The sequence below is a fragment of the Equus asinus genome, chromosome 6 (assembly GCF_041296235.1).
Source record: "Equus asinus isolate D_3611 breed Donkey chromosome 6, EquAss-T2T_v2, whole genome shotgun sequence".
Lineage (NCBI taxonomy): Eukaryota > Metazoa > Chordata > Mammalia > Perissodactyla > Equidae > Equus > Equus asinus.
Window position 1 is genome coordinate 62,815,309 of NC_091795.1, and position 25,247 is coordinate 62,840,555.

The window sequence follows — 25,247 nt, forward strand, 5'->3', positions numbered from 1 at the left end:
CCTGCCGGCCCCATGTACTTGACCACCCCCTGGGTCTTGAACACCTCCCGGGCGGCCAGCAGCGCGTCCTCGCCGTGCGCCGTGTAGAAGTCCCCCCGGTCGAAGAGGCGCACCGTGGTGGTCGGCTTCTCCGGCATGCCCTGGAAGAAGCGCACGAAGCCGGCCTCGGCCGCGCTCTCCAGCTGCAGCGTCTCCTTGGGCTGCACCGCCATTTCGCAGCCTCTCCACCGCCTGCCTGAGGAAACTGCGCGACCCCGCACCCACTAAGCCGTTTCCCGCCTCCCCTCCCTCGCGCTCCGTGCGGCGTCCGGCCTCTGCGCAGACGCCCAATCAGCATCCAGCGCTGCGTTTCGGTGGGTGGGAGTCTGCCGCGGCAGCCAATCATACACGGACGCGGCCCAGCTTCCCGCGCACGCTGGTGACTCTGTCTACTGCGCATGCTTGAGCCTGGGTCGCGCGCCGACTCTGCCGGGCGCCCATCCGTAACGGAGTTAAGTTCTCCGGGTTTTCTCGGCTGCACGGGCGTGGGACCCAGGTGGAAGAACAGCGAGGGGAGGCGAGCAGGTGGGACGTTCTGGCGAGTTTTGAGTTTATTACGTACCCGGAAGCGTGGGAGTGAAGTCACCAAGAGACTTGAAAACAAAGGAAACTAGCCATCTTCCCTATCCCAGTATTTTTTAAAACCTGCGCCCCTCTGTCCCCAACTCCTCCCTTTTCCTTTGTGAGCAAACTGCCGACATCAAGCTTACAGGTTTCTTCTCCACACCCTCTTTACTGCTCCCTGCTAGCCAAATTCTCTCTCGTTTTGTCCACTATTTGATTCGTTTTTTCAAAAACATTCTTAGGTGGTCTGCTGTGTGCCAGATTCTTCTAGGATCTCAGGATCCCTAATAAAGAAAGAAAAACCACTGCTTTTGTTCAGCTTATTCTAATGTATGGATTCAGATAATATAGTAAGTAAACAGTACGTTTATAGTAAGTAAACTGTTAGAAGATAAGTGTTTAGGTGAAAAATAAAGACGAGGGTGGTTGAATTTTTTTTAAATGTTGAGCAAGGGCCTGAAGGAGGTCAGGATCCGTTCTGCACAGTTACTTGCCTTAGCAAAGGTATTGCGCTCTCCTGTCGGGCTCACCCTTCCCCCCTGGAAACGGCTCCAAACCCTGATTCAGCTGCAGAATTACCCCGGGGGCTTTCCGAACGCATTCCCGGGCCCCGCCCACCGACGATTGATTAGAATTTCTGAAGGTGGGGTCTTGGGATCATTTTAGAAAGCTTCCTGGGTATTCCTGACAATCAGCTCAGTTTAGGAACCACTGGCCTACATGTTAGAATTCGAATCTTTTCTGGAGCAGAGAATGTTTGGGCCATCTGCCTGCTGGCTGGGTCTCCCACAGCCTGCACTGCTCCCCTCTCCCCGCCGAGGCTGTGATCCGGGGCAACAAACTTCCCCTTCCGTTCCAACAGGGTGGCTCCAACATGAACTTGTCCCTCTAGTCTGGAATGGCCCTTCCCTGTCCTTTGTGTAGCGAACTCCCAGTCATCCTTCAGTCCTTGGGCACAAATGTCTCTTCAGCAAAGCCTGCCTAGTCTCCCCAGGTGTAATTAGCTGCGTTATCTTTTGAAGAACCACCTTATTCATATCTCTGTTACAATATTTGCTGCACTGTTTCACAAATATCTGTTCACCTGTCTCTCTTACTAAACACCTGAAAGGGACATGGATGGGCATTTATATTTTTTATAGTTAATAATGTTAACTAATGTTCATCAGCATTTATTGACTGTCAAGTGTTTATTTTTACATGTGTTTATTGTTTTAATCTTTACAACTTTAGTTGTTAAACACTATTGTTATTTTACACTGAGGAAACTGAAACTTGGAGATATGAAGTAAATTGCCCAAGGTCACAGAGCTAGCAGTAAGCGATAGAGCTGGCATTGAGTCTTGCTGCAGGCACTACATATCTGTGTGCCATAGGGCTTGGCACATGTTAGGTGTGCAGGAAATGTGTGTAAATGAATGAGCTGTGCATCACAATAACCACTTCTAGATGATAACCTGGCCTTGAGTGTCATCCCATCTCTCCCCTTTCCCATGTTAGATACTAAATAGTGAGTTCAGAGGGAGGCAGCATGTTGATAATAATATCTACCCCCAAGGTTGATGTGAGGAGCAAATAGGGTAATAGCTTTGAAAATGTTTTGTATTCTTTTGTAAACAGCCTCTATGCTTTTTATCATCACGTTTCTCCCACTCAGACCATGTGTATCTCTTACTCGTTGAGTTATTTATTTGTGTATCAATTGAGTCTATTAATTCTAAAAATAAAGAGAATTCCCAAACTGGCCCTGATCTGTCTGGAGAGTTAGGGCCTAGACAAATCGAGATACTGTGAAGGGCTGTAGAGCATGTCAAAATATAAGCTTCTCAAGGCAATTTGAAAAAGACCGAGTTTACAGGGAGGGAGGCAGAGGGCCTGATGGGAGGGGGTTTGGTTTAATCTAGGTGAGGGCAGTGGATATTTCTATCTTCTAAAGATAAACAAGATTGGAAAAAAGGTCTGCTCTGGACTGTGAGCTAGATGCTCCTCCTTCAGAATATTTGTCCAGTTTGGGTGCATAGCACACTGCTGCTAGAGGTGGATCTCCAGGGTGTGAGCTGTCAAAAGAATCTAGTGACTGTAATTGCTCCTGGGCAGGGGAACTTGGGGTCGGCTGCCAGAATGGGAGCTTTTTTTGTGTATCCCTTTGTTCTGAGAAAGAAAATGTATTTCAAACCTGATCTTTTAGTCTGATGTCATTAGCTGCTCCTCTGGGAAGTTATTTCCATTTCTGATAGACTTTAATGGGCATAAAGTCTGGAAAATTCATCTGGAGCACCATCAGCCTTGGCAGAGGACAGCGACCTTTTTTTTTTTTTTTTTGAGGAAGATTAGCCCTGAGCTAGCATCTGTGCCCATCTTCCCCTACTTTATATGTGGGACGCCTGCCAAACATGGCTTGACTAGCGGTGCCATGTCTGCACCTGGGATCTGAACCAGCAAACCCCAGGTCACTGAAGCAGACCATGCGAACTTAACTGCTGCGCCACCAGGCTGGCCTCAGACAGTGACCTTTAACCAAACTTAGAAGATAGTTAGTGATTCCAGAGTCTTCACTTTGTATCCAGACTAATAACAATGATCCTAACATGCTTTTTTCCTACAAAATGTCTTTGAGAAGAGGGACCTTTAAATTAGCCTGCTTAGAGACAAGCTTGAAACAAAATTGTGACGTGCTTGTAATCAATTGGTCTAAGAAGGTTTTTTAACAGTATCTTTTTTTTTGGAAGCTGTGTGCATGGATTAAACGTTTATGCTAAATTTCTAAAGTTACGTCAAATAGTTGTGTCTTATAGAAATTTCATATGTGGGGGCCAGCCCCGTGGCTGAGTGGTTAAGCTCGAGTGCTCTGCTTCTGCAGCCCAGGGTTTTACCGGTTCAAATCCTGGGCGCGGACATGGCACCGCTCATCAAGCCATGTTGATGCGGCGTCCCACGTGCCACAACTGGAAGGACCCAAAACTAAAAATACACAACTATGTACCAGGGGGCTTTGAGAGAAAAAGGAAAAATTATCTTTAAAAAAAAAAGAGAAGAAATTTCATATGCTTTCCAGTCCTACATAGGAAACTGTGATTTTCTAAAATTAACTGGCAAGAGGAAGTTTGCAAAATTATACCTGGAAGACATAGTATGATTGATAAGATGCCATAAAATCATTACCCCAACATGGTTGTTTTTAATTTTCTCATATATTTTCCAAATTCACTATTATGACTATTACTTTTTTATAATCAGAATAAATATTGGGCAAAAAAGCACATGTACCTAACAAAGAGGCTTTTCAAAGAAGTAATAATTAAGATTTTGTAGGGGACAGCCCCATGGCTGAGTGGTTAAGTTCTCGCACTCTGCTTTAGTGGCCCAGGGGTTCCCTGGTTGGGATCCTGGGTGTGGACATGGCACCACTCATCAGGCCATGCTGAGGCGGCGTCCCACGTAGCACAACGAGAGGGACCTACAACTAGAATATACAACTATGTACTGGGGAGCTTTGGGGAGAAGAAGGAAAAATAAAAATAAATTTAAAAAAATTTTAAAATATCCAAGTATAGAAAAGTGTTTAGTAAATTTTAAAATGCTTTAATTTAATCTTAAAAGTAAATTATGATTGTTAATTCAGTTTTCTATGATAATATATCCATGAGAAATTCATATGCAACACTAATTTTGCCACCACTTCAGTTTCCAAATTTTTTGTAATGTGGTGGTATTATTCTATTATTTAAAGATGACAATAGGCCCGGCTCCTCTTTTTGCTCAGGAAGGCTGGCCCTGAGCTCACATCCGTGCCCATCTTCCTCTACTTTATATGTGGGATGCCTACCACAGCATGTGTGCCAAGCAGTGCCATGTCTGCACCTGGGATCCAAAACAGGGAACCCCACGCTGCTGAAGCAGAACGAGCACACTTAACTGCAGCGCCACTGGGCCAACCCCTCCCTCCTTTTTACTACCAAATAATATTTCATTGTATGGCTCTAGCACATTTTATTTATCCGTTCATCAGTTGGTGGACATTTGGTTTGTTTCCACTTTTTGGCCATCATCAATAATGCTGCTATGAACATTCATTTACAAGTTCTTATGTGGACGTGTGTTTTTATTTCTCTAGGATATATACCTAGAAATGGGATTGTTGAGTCATACTTTTAATATATGTTTAACTGTAATCCTTATGTTAAACTATAACACATATGTTTAACATACTATGTTTAACATTTTGAGCAACTGCCAAACTGCTTTCGAAAATGGCTGGAACATTTTACATTCTCACCAGTAATGTATGAGGGTTCTGCATCCTTGCCAACACTTCTTACTATCTGTCTTTTTGATTCTAGCCATCCTCGTGGCTGTGAATGTTATCTTATTGTGGTTTTGATTTTCATTTCCCTAATGGCTAATGATATTGAGTATGTTTTCATGTGCTCTGTATGTTTGTCTGAGAAAATATTTGTAAATCATATATCTGACAAGAGACCTGTATCCAGAGTATATAAAGGACTCTTACGTCTCAATAATAGAAAGATAAATAACCCAATTTAAAAGTGGGCAAAGGATCTGGAAAAGTCATTGGTTTTTGTTTTTGTCTTTTTTAAGGAAGATTAGCCCTGAGCTAACATCTGCTGCCAATCCTCCTCTTTTTGCTGAGGAAGACTGGCCCTGAGCTAGCATCCGTGCCCATCTTCCTCTACTTTATATGTGGGACGCCTACCACAGCATAGCTTGCCAAGTGGTGCCATGTCCGCACCCAGGATCTGAATTGGCAAACCCCGGGGCTGCCGAAGCTGAATGTGGGAACTTAACCGCTGAGCCACCGGGCAGGCCCTCATTGGTTTTTGAGAAAGCTCTTTGGTTGGTTGATGTGGGGAACAGAGGCTCTATGGATTGAAGATTTCATTCTGAAAATAAGATGTGCTCGTTCTCTTTGAAAAGTTTGATAAGAAAGGAAAAGAGGTGGGAATGGTAGCTTGTTAGGGAGATAAGGTCAGTGGGAATTTTCAGAGGGGTAGGGGGACACGTTTTAGGATGATGGGAAAGAATTGTGAGATTATGTAGTGTCTACTGAAAGTGTTGTGAGTTTTTTTGAGGAGGAAAAACTTTTCCTCGACCTTCTTAGTTTCAGGAATTGGGAACTTGTGAATTAAACTGAGAAAAAACATTAACAGGAGAAAAGGCACACAATTTTTATGAATATTTATGTGCATAGGGGTTCACAAAAAAAGAAATAAATCTCAAAGAAGCCGTCAGGCTTGCAGTCTTATATGCTCTAACAAAGGAAAGAGGGTTTTGGCTTCAAGAGATGATAAACTGTGGGGAAGTGGCTAGGAAATATATGGGAGAACTAATGGAAGATAAGGGCTGTTTTAGTGAAGTCTGTTAATGCAAACTCGTCTCAGTGTCAGCTCTTCATCTGGCCATGAGTCGCTCTTCCCCTGCTGGTGGGGGCGGGGCGGGGGGAACAGCTTCACAAATGGAAATTTGTGCCCTGCTTTTAGGTGGATAAGGGGAGAGCAGAGAACTCTTCCTGAATCTATTGATTCTCAATTACCTTTAACTCAAAATAATCCTTATGCCAAAGTGGCATATTTTGGGGTGGCATATCCTGATCCCCTTCATATTGAAAGCAGAACGAGGCTAAAGTGTTAAGAAAGGCTTCATGAAAAAGGAGCTCTTAAGCTGGGCCTAAACTAAGTCGTGGGTATTCCAGGCATAAGAAAGAACATAAGCAAAGGCAGGATTGAACCCAAGCAAAGTACAAAGGACAGGGGAACAGGAACCTTTGAGGAGTGGGAAGGAAAATCTTGAATGCAGCAAAATTTGGTGTATTGGAGTATAGTAGGAAATTAGGGAGATTGTGACTAGACTATTTTCGTGGTTCTGGTGCTAATATACGGAAAGGATCGAGAGTGAGGAGGGCTTGATACTAGGGAGGCCACGATTACACTAATGCCGGCAAGTGGTGAAGTTCTGGAGCGGGGTGTTGGCAGTGCAGAGGAACGAGGAACCAAGGGAGGCCAGGCAGGACCTTGATGACACCACAGAAGCCAAGGGCTGGGATGCCACTCCTGGAACCCTCCGGAGGCTGCCAGTGGTCTCACCCCACTGCTGCTTGTGAGTGTTTTCTCAGCTGTTCATCCTTCTTTTTATCACAAGATTCCAAGTCCTAGGTAGGGGTGCCTGTGCCCTGGATGCTCAGCAGAGGGAGGATCTCTGCCCTTCCACTTCTGCAGAGGGAGGTGGAGAACCAGCTTCCGCCGATACCACACACAGGAGAATCCTCCACGGATTGAAGAGGGTTAGGATGCTGGACGGCCGTAAGGGGAAAGAGTGCCCATTACGGGGCCAGACTGAAAGGTTCTGTATGCCCCTCTAGCAGGAGGAAAAGGTAAATTTTATGTTATGTACAAGTGCTATGATCTACTTTAGGAAAGTCATTCTGGGAGAAATGTGGGATTTGAGATAGAGAGGGAATAGATTGGTGGCAAAGAGATCAGTGAAAATGTGTAAGTGAAGGCAGATGAGAGGAGCGTTTATTCCTAAGGGAGAATCACAGGGCCTGATGACTAAGGGAACGGAACGGAGAAGGTAACAGAAGTTGGGCATGGTGACAATGCCAGTAACTGATTCTAAGAATATAAGAGATGAACTAGGTTTGTGAAGCAAGATGAAGAGATTGTTAAAGTCTAGTTAAGAGAAACATAGTTTAGTGTCAAGCTCAGGATGAAGTACAGAAATGGAGATGGTGGGCCCAGCCCGGTGGTGCAGTGATTAAGTTCACAGGTTCCGCTTCGGCTGCCTGGGGTTCACCAGCCAGGATCCCGGGTGCGGACATGGCACTGCTTGGCAAGCCAGGCTGTGGTAGGTGTCCCACATATAAAGTAGAGGAAGATGGGCATGGATGTTAGCTCAGGGCCAGTCTTCCTCAACAAAAAGAGGAGGATTGGCAGCAGATGTTAGCTCAGGGCTGATCTTCCTCAAAAATGAAAAGAAACGGAGACGGTATTTCTGTTATCTAGGCTTAGATGGTAACTAAGGCAAGAGAATGATGAAATCCTCCAGGAGGAAAAGAGGAAAAATAGAAGTAAGGATAAATCCTGGGAACATCAGTATTTCAGAGTCAGTAGAAGAGGAAAACAACCAGGTGAGACTAATGCCAGTGAAGTCAAAGAAGAAAATTTGTAAGCAACAGGGGGCAGTCATCATGGTGATAAGCTGTGGAGAGATCAAACGATTAAACACTGGGGAAAAAAAGCCATTGGCCATTAGTAGGTCAGTGTTGACTCAAGCAAGAGTAGCTTCAGCAGGGATGGGACAGAAACTAGAGGGCATTGAGTTGAAGAAAGTGCAAGTTATTGGTTTATTGCCTCAGCTCCAAACTCACCCTCTTTGCTTGCTCTGTAAACGTGGATCTGAAGCTTTGTCAGTAGAGGGCGCTGGAGAGACACTGCAGGAGGAAGACATATTGTTTCCCTTGCAGCACAGGGGGCTTCCCCAGGGCCCAGCTCCTGCAGCATCCAGGGCTTCTCCATCATCTGGCTCTTGCAGCATGGCCGGCTTCTCCAGCACACTGCTGCTCCTGCCGTGGACGGCAGCCAGCAGCTTTCTGAGCACCTTCCCCTACCCCCCAACCGTGAAAGGCAGCTTTGGAGTGTCTTGGGAGTCTGGGAGGGACACATCCCTATAAATAGCTTTCCTTCAGCACCCTAGAGCAGGGGTCCTTTTTCTGTAAAGGACCAGGGTAAATATTGTAGGCTTTGCAGCTGTTGTGTCTGTCACATTTAATCTACTCTGCCTTGTAGTGCAAAACAGCCACACACAATACTTAAGTGAGTGTAGCTGTGCTCCAATAAAACTTTATTTATGGACAATGAAATTTTTATTTCATGTTGTTTTCACATATCATGAAATATTTTTTTTTACTATTTAAGAATGCAAAAACCACTGTTAGCTCCCAGACTGCATAAAAACAGGTGCTGGGCCAGGCTCCAGCTGTGGTTTGATGACTTCTGCCCTGGAGTCTGCAGACTTCCAGCAAGTTCCACATGGCAGATTTTCAACAAGTTCTTCAGTGCAGCAGCACAGCAACTTCTCTGCTCTTCAGTGAGGGACAATGCCCCGCCCAGGTCTGGATCTCAGCCCAGCCTGAGGGGCTTGGGGGAAGTAGACAGTGTCTCTTCTCTGGGTGCTGTCTCAGCCCTGGGGATAGTGGCTGCTCCTTTTATGTGCTATTGCTATTGTCTTTAACGTTCTCCTTACTTTCCACTAGCTGTATAAATTTCTATTGCTGCATAACAAATCACCACAAATTTAGCATCTTAGGACAATCAACATTTACCGTCTCAGTGTCTATGGGTCAAAAGTCCAAGGTTAGCATTAACTGGGTCCTTTTCTCAGGATCTCAAGAAGGCAGTGAAGATATCAACCGAGGCTGTGATCTCATCTGGAGCTGGGGTCCTCTTCCAAGCTGACTGTTGGCAGAATTCAGTTCCTGTGGTTGTGGGACTGAAGCTCTCAGTAACCAGAGTGGGCCTGCTGTTCCCTCACAGGAAACTCCACAACATGGCAGTTTGCTTCAAGGATAACAGGAAAGCACTCTGCTGTTTCTTCTTCTTGTCTCTTACCTTTAGGCCCTCTTTTGTAGTCTTTTAATTCAGTCAAATAATTAGGGATCTTAATTACAGCTGCAAAATCGCTTTATCTTTGCTATATAATGTAACCTAATCTTGGGAGTGACAGCCCATCTCATTCACAGGTCCTACCCACAATCAAGGGAAGGGGAGTATACAGGGCTAAACATCAGGGCTAAGAAATCTCAGGGGCCATTCTAGAATTCTGCCTTCTACAGAAGGGACAAAAACCATAAGGAAATGTTTAAATCATTTTCATATTTTCTTTCACGTTGTTCTTTTCATAGAGTTTTTAAACATTTCCTATCAAAAGCAAAATATTTCAGGACACTTTTAACTTCATATAAAATGTGTTTGTATCATAATTGTTCATTATGTGAGATGCTGAAAAACTGGTGCTTCTAATTCAACCTACCATAGAATTCATGGTTCACAACATTCTCCATCAATTCTGCCTCAAGGTGTGTTTGCCAAAATGCCAATGTGTCTAAAACAAGAAGCTTCGATTCATTCGGAATAAAATTAAATGTTTGATTTTTGTGTAGAAGTTACATATTACAGGTTACACATTTTACATTGAATATACATGACTTTAAGTATGCATGTAACACTAACCTGTAGTTAGCATTCAAAGCATTTCTTAACCTAGTGTCTCACAAGTATGCTATGAAATTTGATTCAATGATTCACACTAAGGAAATTCAGTTTTTAAATGTTTTATTTAATAGTTCATAAAAAACAGTTTATATGTACAAGACTCAAAGTAAATAGAAAGGCAGCTTTCAATCACAAATGGATGAGATAGTAGTCATTCAAACTCTACTGTGAAAGCATATTTAATGCACACTCTTCAATGTTATGCATAAATAATTTTAACTATGCAGTCTGAGGTCTGGGTTTTATATCAGATCTGCATATATATGACACTTATGGTCAAATTTTAAGATTGATAGTCAATTTCAAGCTGCTTATATTTTGAGTACAGATTTCACTATTACAAATATATGATGTTAACTAACAAAACAGTAGTCCTCAAAGATCTTCTCTTTGTCCCATGAGCATACATTTGTAATCTGAGTCTGTTTGCTAATTCCCCTTCTTGTAGTTACTCTTCAAATTACAGTCATCACGCATTGAGTTCCCTATGCATCTCACCCATCTCCTTTACCTAAACAGAGGGAAGGAGAAAAGAATTCTAAATTATTTTCCAATCTTCTGTCATTCTCCAAAGTTATACATAAATATACAAAAATTGGTGGGTATACTGAAAATGTGATTGGTAGGGTTCAGGGACAAGGGTGTTCATATCCAATTCCAAGTGACTGAAACAGACTAATGATCTCACACTGTTTCCACACTAGTGTGTGTGACTAGTTAAGTAGGCAACAGATTTACTAGGATATAAATTCTTTTGTTTTTTTTTAAAGATTGGCACCTGCGCTAACATCTGTTGCCAATCTTTTTTCTTCGTCTTCTCCCCAAAGCCCCCCTGTACATAGTTGTGTATTCTAGTTGTGAGTGCCTCTGGTTGTGCTATGTGGCACGCCACCTCAACATGACCTGATGAGCGGTGCCATGTCCGCGCCCAGGATCCAAACTGGTGAAACCCTGGGCCACTGAAGCAGAGCACGTGAACTTAACCACTCGGCTGGCCCCTAAGTTCATTTTTTTTTCTTTTTTTTCTTTCTGCTTTTTCTCCCCAAACCCCCCCCCCCGGTACAAAGTTGTATATTTTAGTTGTGGGTCCTTCTAGTTGTGGCACGTGGGACGCTGCCTCAATGTGGCCTGATGAGTGGTGCCATGTCTGCGCCCAGGATCCAAACCAGTGAAACCCTGGACCACCATAGTGGAGTGCGCGAACGTAACCACTCAGCCACAGGGCAGGCCCCGATAAGTTCATTTTTAATGATTATCATTTCATTGACACAGAGACAATAAATCAGGTCATTAGTCATACGGAGTTTCTCTAATGTGAATCCACTAGAATATGTCTCTAAAAGATTCCACTAAATGTTGACACTTTGTAAGAAAAAAATCATAGGATTCCTACCCCATTATTCTCTGAGGCAGAATTCAATATAAGCTGGTGTGCCATGGAACATGTGCAAGAGAAGTTAGCTAAGGGCACATGGTAAGACCGTCCTTAAGACCCTATGGACGACACTCTAACGGGACTCCAGTGTCACTGAGACCTGTCAGTGTCTAGGAAGGTACAGTGATTATTAGGAGTAAGAGATTAAACAAGGGCCTTTTTATTAAGTAATCCATTTACCTCAGCCTTCTCGTACTTCGCCATTCTGTTCTTTCTGGAAATAACCTGAATAGAAGAAAAATGATCACTATTTTATGACTGCTACCCAAACAAAAAGCTGGTCTACATTGATATACATGCTTTTAATGGACATAATTCCTAACTGAACAACTTTTTAAAAAAATTGAAGTAGAGTTGACATAATATTGTACCAATTTCAGGTGTACAACATAGTGATTCGACATTTATATACATCACGAAATGCTCACCGATAGGACTAGTAACCATCCGTCTACATACAAAGTTATTACACCTATCTGAGCAAATTTAATTTTAAAACATACCCATAGACATTGTTTCTTAAATTAAAATTTCTCTACTAAACTTAAAAAGGAAAGAAAAAGAAGTCTGCCACAACCAGTGAAACAAACCAAAAAAATGCATCAAGAAAACAATGAAACAATCTTTAAAGAAATTCAATAGCCTGGTGTGCATTCTTCCACATCTTGTTCTATCCTAAAACAAATATATATAAAAATACATGCATACTAAGTTTTGGGGGGGGTGTGTCTAAAAAATGAGATCATGCAATATCATTTCCTTCTTTGCACAGCCGGTATCAATATTATAGGAGCCCTTCCAGATGAAAAGCTATAAATTGAACTCATTCTTTTTAATAGTCACTTTATTCCATAACATGGATATACCACAGGTTACTCATCCATGCTCCTGCAGATGTACACTCTAGGTTTTTCTAGATTCACCCTTACTAGCAATGCTGCAGTACATAACCCAGGCCATGCTTCCTTATGGACTTGTGCTTTCATTTCTGTAGAACAATTAGCTCTCCATGCTTAACCTCTCATGTGTGCATTTGTCATCTGGAATTCTTCTGTTAATTGTCTATCCATACCTGTTGCCATTCTTTCTTTAGTTTCCTCATCAATTTGTAAGAACTCTTTATATATTATGCATAATAACATTTTTTGTTTTATGCATCATGAATATTTCCCCCCCAGCCTATCACTGATTTTTTTTACTTTAAGTATCTTTGCAATACAAAATGTTTAATTTCAATGAAGTCAAGTATATACCTTCTCCTTCATGGATTCCAGATTTCTTGCCTGACTTGGTTTCCTTTACCACAAGGTTGTACAAATATTTCCTAAATTAATTTTGAGGCTTGTTTTATTTTTTAACATTTCTAAATATGATTGGTCTGGAATTTGTGTTTGAACATAGGTGCACTGCCCAACTTTTTTTTTTTGGTGAAGAAGACTGTCCCTAACATCTGTGCCAATCTTCCTCTATTTTGTATGAGGGATACTGCCAGAGCATGGCTTGAGGAGCAGTATGTAGGTCAGTGCCCGGCTCCAAAGCTGGGAACTCTGGGCCTCTGAAGCAAAGCATGTGAACTTAACCACACCACCACCAGGCTGGTCCCCTGACTCTCTTCACATTGCTGTGCTCCAGTATGGGCCATTCACACAATGTTGGGAATATGGCCGGCCCTGATGGGGTGAAATAAGACTTCAACTTTTGTTTTCTCCCAGATGCATAGAAAAGTGTGATAATTCCAATGAAGTAAACATCTAAGTTCCCATATATCCTCAGATCTATTTCTGAATTCTGTTTGTTAGTATCATGCTGAAGCATCCTTCTATCTGTAGAATAAGCCCTGCTTGTTCAAGCGATACATTCTTCTGAAGCAGAGCTAAATTTTTTTTAAAGATTTTATTTTTCCTTTTTGTCCCCAAAGCCCCCCGCTACGTAGCTGTATATTTTCAGTTGTGGGTCCTTCTACTTGTGGCATGTGGGATGCTGCCTCAGTGTGGCCTGATGAGTGGTGCCATGTCTGCGCCCAGGATTTGAACCAGTGAAACCCTGGGCCACCGCAGCAGAGCGCGTGAACTTAACCACTCGGCCACGGGGCTGGCCCCTGAAGCAGAGTTAAATTTAATTTGATAATCTTTTATTTAGAATTGCTGCTTCATATTGATCACTTTTAACTCTTTTTCTATGCAAACCTCAATTTGTGGTGTTTCATTTCACTGAACGGTTTGGGAGTTCAGGTATTTTGCACGAATCCTGGCAGGAGTGTTGCATGGTTTGGAGTGAGGAGAACTGAATGACATTTGCTGCTTGATGGCAGCATAACTGACCTATGAGGTGCTCAGTACAAGCTTTCCCCAGATTAGTATCCTTCCTTGCTTCATAAAGTGACTGTTTTATAAAAAGGGACCAGAAATGCAACAGACTCATTCACTACAGAGAATTATTAAAAAATAAAGATTTTGTTTCATTCAAGTTCTGGAACATGGATGTAGCTTTTCATATTGTCACCTTTTCTTCAAAGAATATACCTTTAAGTGAAATTTTACTTGTTCTATACTCACCAGTACAACAATTCCAGCAATAATTGCTATTATCACAACCACAATGACGGCAATAATACCAGCTTGTAGACCCTGCATTGAAAATTCAGGTGGTTTTTCATCAACATAGTAAATTGAAGTTCGACCAGGGTCCAGAACCAGTTGTTCCCCATTTACTCTCAGATCCATTCTGTTGGAATGGAACAAGGATTCATCTTTAACCTATATTGAGAAGGAAAAAAGCAATTTAAAATATTAAAGAAAACCTACCGTGGCCACATTGAATTACATGACCATTATATACTGAAAAAACTGCTGCCAAGAATCTTTATGGTTTCAGTGGTAACAATCTCACACATCGAAACTTTAAAAAACTGTTTGTTACAGGAAATTTTAAATATACACAACAGTACAGGCTGGCCTGGTGGCACAGCAGTTAAGTGTGCACGTTCTGCTTTGGCGAGTGGCCCGGCGTTCACCGGTTCAGATCCCGGGTGCGGACATGGCACCACTTCGCAAGCCATGCTGTGGTAGGCGTCCCACATATAAAGTAGAGGAAGATGGGCACAGATGTTAGCTCAGGGCCAGTCTTCCTCAGCAAAAAGAGGAGGATTGGCAGCAGATGTTAGCTCAGGGCTAATCTTCCTCAAAAAAAAAAAAAAAATATATACATACATACAAAAGTAGAAAGAATAGTATAATGAAGTCCCATGTACCTATCATCCAGGTTCAACAATATAAACACATAGCCAATCTTATTTTTTTTAATCTACTCTTCCTTCTATCCTTCCTCCCTCCAGCCTCACCCGGCACCAGACTATTTTGAAGCAAACCTCAGATTTCATCAGAAAATAGCTCACTATAATATATTAAAGTTTAAACAAACTATTTTAAGATTTTCTTTTTTTCCTTTTTCTCCCCAAAGCCCCCTGGTACACAGTTGTGTAATTTTAGTTGTGGGTCCTTCTAGTTGTGGCATGTGGGACGCTGCCTCAGCATGGCCTGACAAGCGGTGCCATGTCCATGTCCAGGATTCGAATGGGTGAAACTCTGGGCCGCCGAAGCTGAGCGTGCAAACTTAACCACTCGGCCACGGGGCTGGCCCCTAAACAAACTATTTTCACCACACCAGTTACACAGCATTTCTTACACAGACTCTTATTCATGGAAATTATAACAATAGGGGAAGGCTATACACACAAACTAAGTAACTACCAAGGAAGTAAAAGATAAGAATCATAAGAGAACATATTCTAGGCAGAACAATTTGATAAAAAGGCACAACTATACAAACAAGTAAGAAAAGTGTCTAAGAATGGTGCATGCGAGCGATAGGGAGGACAAAATCAACTACAGCACAAGAACCACTTGGAGAACAGTTAGAGATGTGGTTGATTTGTTAAGTAGGGAAATAGATGATGAAAGATGTTGAATTCACTGAGGCTTGATACACAATATTCCGTTTCTAAACACAGGAATAAAATGAGGAAGATAATACTCACATCTTTTTCAAAATAATAAGCCACATCAGCTATGTCCACATCATTCTGAGTCTTCTGAGAAGAATTTTGCATCAGATCAATAGTGATAATATCATTCTCATACTGGGGGAAAATTGAAAAATACAAATTAATATTAACATAATCAAAATCATATGAAAATATCATTGTTCAACAATCAGAATATTCAGTGTCTGATTTTCTGCAACCTATGTGTGACAGTATTCTCTTCTACTAGTAGATAATTGAGTTTATCACTAATAATTTAAGAATCTTTGGGAGGTTTTTAAATCTATTGAAGGGAGATCAGATAGTAATGCCATCAAAGCTAATTACAATGCTTATTTTCTTTTCAAAAGATAATTTCCTTCTTCTTTTTTTTTTAAGATTATTTTTATTTTTCCTTCTTCTCCCCAAAGCCCACTCGGTACATAGTTGTATATATTTTTAGTTGTGGGTCCTTCTAGTTGTGGCATGTGGGACACCAGCTCAACATGGCTTGATGAGCGATGCTGGTCTGTGCCCAGGATCTGAACCTGCGAAAGCCTGGGCCACCAAAGCGGAGCACACGAACTTAACCACCTGGCCATGGGGCCAGCCCCAATTTCCCTCTTCTGAAAAGATTTTTTTTAAAAGATATTAAAGTACTTGATTTTGGTTAGAACTACTTTAAAACTAAAATGCTAAGGAAATGCAATCCAGAATGCAGTACGCATTTGCCATGTTCTACTTTTAGGAAAGAAAAAAGTGTGTTCCTTCCAAAAAGTCTTTTAAAATTTTCTGCCTTATGGGGCCAGCCCAGGGGCATAGCAGTTAAGTTAGCACGTTCCATTCAGTGGCCGGGGGTTCACCGGTTTGGATCCCTGGGGTGGACATGGCACTGCTTGGCAAGCCACGCTGTGGTAGGCGTCCCACATATAAAGTAGAGGAAGATGGGCACGGATGTGAGCTCAGGGCCAGTCTTCCTCAGCAAAAAGAGGAGGATTGGCAGCAGATGTTAGCTCAGGGCTAATCTTCCTCAAAAAAAATAAACAAATAAAAATAAAATTTTCTGCCTTAAAAGAGTTCCATCAGACTCTTCAAGCCTGTTTCCACCAGTTGAAAGTTAATAAAGAGGTAATTGGTTAAGGACTAGCTCCTTAAACCTGGGATGCGAGCAGGAGCACCCTAAGGTAAACAGGTCCTGAAAGTAATCAGAGAGAGGTTCTCCAGGATAAGAAGACTGGTGTGTGTTAGGGATACTAAGAGATACCACATTTTCTTTAAGGGTAAACTGAGGTTTTCAAAGGTTGTGGAAGGAAAACACCAACAGGGAATTTGCATTATTAAGTGCGCACAGCTTAAACCATTACTCAAATGCAGTTTAACCACTACCAAAAATCATAGCCAAACCATACTGTCCCACTAACTTTCTGCTAAAGCTCATTTACTAAAAAAATCTTACCAGAATATCTGCGATATATTTTGGATCCAGTTGATAACGATTTGTGATTGTCTCCTTGAGTGCACTGCAAATAATTAAAAACAGGTTTTAAAAAAAAGTGTTTGTACCATACAGCATTAAGAAGCACTACTTTTTAACTAAGCAGATAGCTCAAAGTCTAGAATTGCCATTCACCAAACTTGTCAAAAAGTTTATGCCATTTTACAACTATCATAATAATAATTGATTCTAGCTAGACTCATCCATTGATGCTAAAAACTGTTGAGTTCCAGTGTGATCAGAAAGAGGATATTTACATAATATCCAAGTATCTGTCCACAGTTTATATTTATTAACTACAAAGAGGAAAATGGTAACCCTCAGTAGAGAAAGCTGGTGGACACCGCCTTAAGTACAGTTACCATCACTAGTAAAGGGAGGAGCTGACATCACGTGCACCCTGACGTGAAGTACTGAGGACACAGATCACTTAAGTAAAGTTTCTGGCAAAAATGCATAACCTGGATTTAATTATGAGGAATCATCAGACAAATCCAAATTTGAGGGACATTCTACAAAACTTGCCCACACTCTTCAAAAATATCGATGTCATGACAGACAATGAAAGGCCAAGACAGTGTTCCACATTAAAAGAGACTAAACAGTCATGACAATAAATGCAATGCGTCATCTTAGATGAGGTCCTGGGTCAGAAGGGTAAAAATTGACACAAAGGACAACACTGGGAAAACTGGCACAATATGGTATAACGTGAAATTTCTTGAATTTGATAACTATATGGCGGTTACGTAAGAGAATGTCTTTTGTTCCTAGGAAAAGACACACTAAAGTATTCAGGGGTAAAGAAGCAAACCTCTACAACTTGCTTTCAAATGGTTCTGGGAAAAAATACTTATACATGCTCAGATAAATACAGAAAAGCACATACACAGATGCATACACATATAAAAAGAAAATGTGGCCAAGTATTTAATGGTGAATCTGAGTGAAGGGTACTACAGGAATCTATACTATTCTTGAAACTGTATTTCAAAGTAAGGTTAAAAATATTATTTATAGTATCTCATTTTTCAGAAATATTAAAAAGCACTGAGACTTTAGTTTTTCTAATGGTGTAGGATGGAAGGTTTGAGTACCAACTGCACAAATATAACGCATTTAAGAGCACTTACTTCTGCAAACTTTGAACATCATAAGGTTTTTCTCTTGTTTTGTGTTTTAGTTCAATGATGATCCAGCTGTTAAGTAAAAAGACAGTGTTGAATGACTATAACCCAGTCCTTTATTTTCCTAACAAGATAATACTAAAATTCTCAAGTGGAAATACATAGAATTAACAGAAAAAGGATTTATGCAATAGATGTGCCCTTAATTTCTTCCTTGGCTCTCACACATCGTTCATAAACAAGTCATACAGGGCAGAACACCCTTTCCAACACTGATCCTCTGAACACAACACTCAAGGTCACGTAAAGTCAAGGCCTAACTGCTCATGTTGGGTCACATTCAAGTGAAGAGACAAAAAGGCACTCAGAGAAACAGAAAAGTGAGCATGAGCCTCCAGAAGACAGAAGTGGAGAGAAGGCCTGCCTTGGTCTTGATAACTTTCCAGTTTCTAGTGCCTTCCAATAAAATCGTTTCTGCTTAAGCTAGCTTGAGTGTGCTTCCATTCCTTTCCATTACATAATCCCTAGGACAACCATATCTCGCTTTAAAACACAATAAATAAGCAAACACACAAATAGCTTAAATTATTCACATACATTTAACACTAATCCAACTTTAAAATACTGAACAGCGCTAAGTAAAAATATAAAAGGACAATTATGTTTAGTACGATACTATAAGAAAAAAATTTTAAAATAAGAAAAAATATATTGCTAGTAACTTCATAAAATATCTCTGGAAGGTTATGTAATAAACTGGTGACATCAGTTACATAGAGGTAAACTGTGGTTTCTCACGGTACACCCTTTTCTGTCTTTTGAATTCTAAACCATAAAATCATGTTACATATTCAAAACCCAATTTAATTAAACAAATCTGAAAAGCATAAAAACAAGTAATATATGGGCAACTTACTAGGTCCTCACTCGTTCCAAGCAGGATATTTCAGAGTCCTTATCAGTTCTTCTGACGCCGGCAGTGTTCACACACCAGCACATGGCGGTCCCATTGCACTGCTTGGCCTTAAAGAGCCCCTTCTCATCACAGTCGGGATCATAGAGCCCGTCGTTATTCTGGATGGCCCCCTCAGGCTTCCCTCTTCTCCCAGACTTTGAGTTAGTCATTTCTGCCTTCATCACCAAACATTTGCTAGCCACTGAAAAGAAAGCTTGATGTCAAACTGAAAAATAACTGTGGTTTTACACTTATGGAAAAAAACTTTAATGTAACTCCAAACTCCCAGGGCCAGAGATTATCACAGATTTACATGTTCCCACGTTCACTTTCTAAATTGTAAGAAGCTTCAGAGATGAGATAATTTTGACAAAATCACATAATTCATATTTGAGCCAATAAAACACTTCTCAACTCAAGACACATCAATTAAAGAAGTGTAAGTCAAAATAAAAGTTCAAAGGCAATGAGGACATTCTACTCACATTTTGAGCAAATGACGGAATTTTGTGTACCAAGTGAAGTACACTGGCATTGACCATACATGTTCACAGAGCAGTTTGTGGTCAGTTTGTAGTTTTCACAGATACAGTCTAGAAAATTAAAAACAAAAACAAAAACAAAAACCTAGACTATAAAGACATATAGTCTAAGTTGCATGCATTCCCATTTTGATCTTTTGGACCACGAACACATCCCTCCGAACATCATATTCAGCTTCGCCTTTATGGTACTGCCAGTGTCAGCTCCCTCCTCTAAGATAAGGGACAAGGCTAACACAAACCCTTGCCAGTCAGTGATCAACTCTCTTCCCCAAAATCAACAATTCCAACTGTAGGATTTGTGAATAGCTCACATTCCCTCCCTCCCCTCGCCCCATTTTCTTAATAAGAGATGCTTGCTTTTGGATTTAATGGGAACATATTTAATCCTTGGACTATGTTAAATCTTAGAAAAATTATACTTTCAACTGAATCTGGGGGCACCTCAGCCTGTGGGTTTCCTAACTAAATTATATCCTAGTACCCACTTTTGAAAATGATACTAAGCAGCTCATCCTGGGTATTGATTTCAGTTTGTTACATAACTCTCAAAAGTTCATTTTAACTTCAAATTGGCAAGCCCATCTAATTCCTTTTATTTGTCTAGCTAAGAGAGTGCAATCATTAAAAATAAAAACTACTATGGGGGCCGGCCTGGTGGCACAGCAGTTAAGTGCGCACGTTCCACTTCTCGGCAGCCGGGGTTCGCCAGTTCCGATCCGGGTGTGGACACGGCACCGCTTAGCAAGCCACGCTGTGGGAGGCGTCCCACATATAAAGTAGAGGAAGATGGGCACAGATGTTGGCTCAGGGCCAGTCTTCCTCAGCAAAAAGAGGAGGATTGGCAGCAGTTAGCTCAGGGCTAATCTTCCTCAAAAAAAAAACAAACAAAAAACTAGTATGGCAAACCAAAGAATTTTTATACTGACCCTTCCTATTCCAAGTAGGCTTTAATTTTTCCCTGTTTAAATTATAACATGAAACACCTACATAATCTGTCCAGCACCAAACTCAATATTAGGGTCCCAAAAGGAGGAAGTGAAGGGGCTGTCCTGAAGGAGTTAAATCTTACGCAGCACTATACTATACCTGCTCAAAGCAGTTTTCATGCCCGAGGGATGTGAAATTTAAAACAGACTTATCAGGTACAGACTTTCTGAACATCCGTGGTAGCAGCTATCATCACTTCAAAGCAATTTAAGTATTTAACTCCAGACTGAAGCTAGAAAACCACGAGTTCATTAAACTGCATTACTTTGTAAGCATAATGAGTTAGGCCTGCCCGGTCGGTGAGGGTATAAAAGCCTTTCCAGAAAGCTTTGGCCAACTGCCACTTCACTACTAGCCACCATCTTACAGATAAATCAAGAGATAGCAGCCAAGATCTTTATTCCAGGGGAAGATAACTGAAATCAAACTACACGTCCGACATGTGGATAATGGTGCAACCTTCCACGCTATAGACTGTTCTTTCACTATTTGAATCGTGTTTTTCAAGATCAAAGGAAAGAGAAAACTCTGGATGTGATGTGGGGGTAAAACTCAAGATATAAAACTATGTGCTTAGGTTTAGGGCAATGTTTAGCGTAAGGTCTAAAAGGAAAACATACCCAATTATTAATTACGGGATTCTCTTGAAGTAGTGGGATTATGGGATTTTTTTTTACCCTTTATCGATATTTCTGGGTTCCCTACAATAAACCTGGTGTTACTTATATGATCCCCAAAAGAGGGAAAACACCCACACGCCTCGTGATCAAGACTCAGGACTTTCTCCCGCACGCAGGTGCGCAGCGGCCCTGGCGGTCTCTCCGCAGCCACCTGTTCCCGCCCGAGACCGACATGAGGGCCGCCGGCAGGTCGCCGTCGCAGACTCCCCTCCCAACGGAGCCGGTTTCGGCCACTCCAGAACCCCAAGTGTGCCCCGGCCCGGGGAGTGGGCGCGCCCAGGCGTGGTCGTGCGGCCGGGCACCGCCCTGGGCCCTCCTTGCCCACGCAGAGGCCGAAGGATCCCCGGACATGGCCACACCTGTCCCTGCCTGCCCCGGGCCATGTCCCTAAGAGGAAGGCAGAGCGCCCCAGCGAGGCCGCTCCCTCCGGCCCGCGCGAGTGGGCGCCTCGCCGCCGCCTCCCTCGCGCTGCGGGCCTGGCCCGGGCAGCCCGCGCCCGCCCCTTCCCCACAATGCCGGTCCGGGGTGCCGAGGGCCAGCACGCCCCAAGCCCCGAGGGCAAGCCCCCGCCAGGCCCCGCCCAACCGCACCCCACACTCCGCTCCTCACCTTTCTGAGCCGCGGCCGTCGCCGCCAGGAGCAGGAGCGCGAACGCGAGGACCCGGAGAGGCGCCATGCTGCGCGCGCCGAGGTGAGGGGAGCGAGGCGGGCCGGGGTTGGCGGGGGGCGCGCCGAGGGACGGGGCGTCGGAAGCCCGCTGGCCCAGCGGACGGCGCGAGGCGTGGGGCGCGTGCGTCCGCGTCGAGGAGCCCGCGGCCAGACGCTCCCGGGGCCGGGCCGCTGATGCGAGCTCGTCGAGGGACTGCGCACTCTGAGCGAGCGGCGGGGCGGAGCAGACCTGTCCGACCTGGCGGCCCCGCCTCCCGGCCCCGGCCCCGGGCTGCTCACCTCTGCCCGCCGGTGCGCGAGATGAGTCACTGCCTGGGGGCGGGGGCAGGCTCCCATCCCCCATCCCGGCGCGGCCGTTGGGCGCCACCCCCTCCCCAGGTGTGCGCCCCGCCCCGCCTGCAGGTGCTTCCTCCTGCGGCGGCCGGTGGGGGCGGGGGCCAGGACGGGGACAGGCGGCAGGGAGCCTTGAAAGTTTGAACATTCAGAGAATTCTTTTTTCCAGACGGAGCACGAGTGTGAAACCTTAAAGGAATGGGGCCTGGAGGCAAGAGAGAGGCGATAGGAAGAGGAAGACTGAAGCTAAAACGGAATACAGAGAAGCAGGAGAACCGTCCGAACCGTAATCAAAAAGACGACCTTTGAGCTTTACTTGGCAGTTGAATTGTACTACTTTGAAACTAGAAAAAGATCTCCGTGACACTCGGGGGATGACAAATTCGTTTGTTCTAATTGTTCTGAGTTCTTTCTCCCCCCCTTTTTAATAAGCATTTTTATCGCTTGAAGATGTTAGAAAAGTTGTTCCGATAGAGCCAAATGCTGGAAACTGAGATTATTCCGGTTTTGATTAATATTAGAGAACAATGTTGATGAGTCCTTCGAAAATATAGGGAAGTGGAAACGAAGGGCAATAATTTATTTCAGTGCAAATGGATTCAAATTACATCACGCTATTATTAGTCTTAAAATCATTGTAATGACTGGAAGCTTTTAATAAACATTAAAGTACTGTTTTTGATGTTAGTTTTGTTAGCTGTAATATGATTATAAACTGTTTTTAAAAGCTTCTTTTCTGCTTAAGAAATCATCGAAGAGTTCAAAAGAGGAAAGGTGAAAAGTAATTTTAAGATTCAACTAAATTTGATTAATTTTTACATGTGTATGTCAAGTCAAAAATTATGCTTTTATTAAGTAATAATTTAAGTGTGCGGTACTCTCCTGTTGCCGGTTGGTTAATGTAAATAGTCACATTGTTACGGTAAATATCTGTATAATTTGAATTTTACTTGGACATTACATAAGCTATTTAACTATTTCGTTATTGACTTCTTAAGGAAATCTTATCAGTGTATTAAATCTAAATCTGAGTTGCTAGACCTACTTTTGGAATTTTGTGATCTCTTCAACAATTTATTTAAGTGAAAAGAGTAGTACTATTAAATCAGGAACAAGTTATCAAGCAGATTTTTGTTCTCTTCTGCATTTTGGATGTTTTCAGGAAGTAGCACGCTGTCTGCCCTCAAACTACACATACTTTTCCCAAGAATAATCTGATTGGTTATTGTGGCTTTCTTTGCAAAACGGTCCATTTCCAGGTCTAAATCTGTTACGTAAATCAAGAAGAATTTCATCTTCTTATAACTTGACAGCTGTTTATTAAGTTGTTCATTGCAATAAAGTGAATTGAATAAACATGATTATTAGATAAATGACAAGATACCACACTAATCCCTGACTCATAGTATCTGAGTATACATCCAGGATACTGTTTATTTTTATGGCTCTTTTAAGCCTTCTCAATTTGTTAATCACCGCTCAGAATTACTCTCATTTTATGCTTTGTGACTCTTTTGTAGTCGGAGTGCCATATTTAAAAACATTACTTAATGTTTTTGTAAGATTTTACACCCAAGTATATTCCTAAAATTATTCTCAAATTTTAAAGATATTGTTTTTTAATTTTGACAGTAGTCAGTTTGATATATAATATTTGACTAAGAAAGAAATATGACAAGATTAAAAACTGTATTTAAACTTTTCTGACCGAACTCCTGCAATACGTCAATTAAGAACCCAATTAAAAAACCAACATCAAAGCCAAAGAATGGATGGAAAAGGAGAGAAATTGTGTAAGGAAAGATGTATTGGGTGGTGCAAAGTATTGTAACTGATAAAATAGTGATTTTGGTTATGACTTTCTCTTGAATGTTAAGGGATACTTCTAAATCAAAAAGAACACATTAAATACAAACAGCTTTGGAGAAAAGTTAGTATCATGTTCCTTAGAAAGAAACAATTAGGGGGGCTATTCAAGAAAATTACTTAATCAATATCCTATACTACAGTTTCTTCACATAGATTTTAGAGTGTAGTGTGTGTGTGTGTGTGTGTGTAATATGCAACATGTAATGAAACCTTAATTGGGGTGAATGTTATTCTTGCAGATGGCTAAAGAAAAGTAAACATTTAAATATGTAAACATGTAAACATTTACTATAATCGGCTACTAGTTCTTAAAATTTTTATTTCATGAGTAATACGTTAGTAGAAAACGAAAGTACATCATATAGAATGAAAATTCTTCTCCACCACTACCCAGCAAACCCCTCTCTTAGATAATCATTGTTAGCTGTTTGGTATTCATTCTACTTGTTCATTAATTCTTCTTTTTTTAAAAAGAAAAAAGATTTTATTTTTCCTTTTTCTCCCCAAAGCCCCCTGGTACATAGTTGCACATCCTTAGTTGTGGGTCCCTCTAGCTGTGGCATGCAGGACACCACCCCACTATGGCTTGATGTGCAGTGCCATGTCTGCACCCAGGATCCGAACCGGTGAAATCCCAGGCCGCTGAAGTGGAGCGCTCGAACCCAACCACTCGGCCGGCCCCATTACATTTATTTTTGAATGTTAGACTAACCTGGCATTCCTGGGAAAAACTTCACTTGGTCATAATGTACTATTTTGTTGTAAATTGGGATTCTGTTTGCTAATATTTTGTTAAAGAGTTTTGCACGAATGTTCATGGGGATCTTTATCTGCAGTTTTCTTAATTGCTATCAATTTGTCTGGGTAATGCTGGCCTCTTAAAATGAGTTGGGAAGTGTTCTGTCCTCTAATTTCTGAGTTTTTGTAGATTTCATATTATTTATTTCTTGCATGCTTGTTACCATTCACCAATGGAGCCATCTGGGCCTGGAGGTTCTTTGTAGGAAGATTTTTAGTTACAAATTCAATGTTTTGATAGACAGCAGGTGATTTAGACTTTCTATTTCTTTTTGTGTCTGTTTTAGTGTTTGTGTCTTTCAAGAAATTTTTTCCAATCCTAGATTGTCCGATTTATTGGATAAAGTTATTTATAATGTTCCCTTATATCTTTTTAATATCTGTAGAATATGTAAAGATGTCTTTTCTTTTATCCCTATTGTGGGTAATTTGTATCTTTTCCC

General features: G+C 41.9%; 2 protein-coding genes across 2 annotated transcripts in view; both read right to left on the reverse strand.

Annotated features, from left to right (window-relative positions):
* The window catches only part of MSH2 (mutS homolog 2), a 74,670-nt gene extending 74,355 nt beyond the window's left edge, over positions 1-315 (reverse strand). The window contains exon 1 of the mRNA XM_014833066.3: positions 2-315. Within this exon, the coding sequence (XP_014688552.3) occupies positions 2-212 (211 nt within the window). The 5' untranslated portion in view covers positions 213-315. The remainder of the gene's footprint in view (position 1) is intronic.
* Positions 316-9,933: 9,618 nt separating this feature from the next.
* On the reverse strand, positions 9,934-22,175 carry EPCAM (epithelial cell adhesion molecule). The gene is made up of 9 exons (XM_014833080.3): positions 21,745-22,175; positions 19,409-19,516; positions 18,885-19,125; positions 17,975-18,040; positions 16,803-16,866; positions 15,362-15,463; positions 13,881-14,081; positions 11,506-11,550; positions 9,934-10,401 (listed from the first exon to the last, which is right to left on the reverse strand). Exons 1-9 carry the CDS (start codon positions 22,145-22,147, stop codon positions 10,360-10,362), a joined length of 1,272 nt encoding a protein of 423 aa, XP_014688566.2. The 5' UTR covers positions 22,148-22,175; the 3' UTR covers positions 9,934-10,359.
* Positions 22,176-25,247: the final 3,072 nt, after the last annotated feature.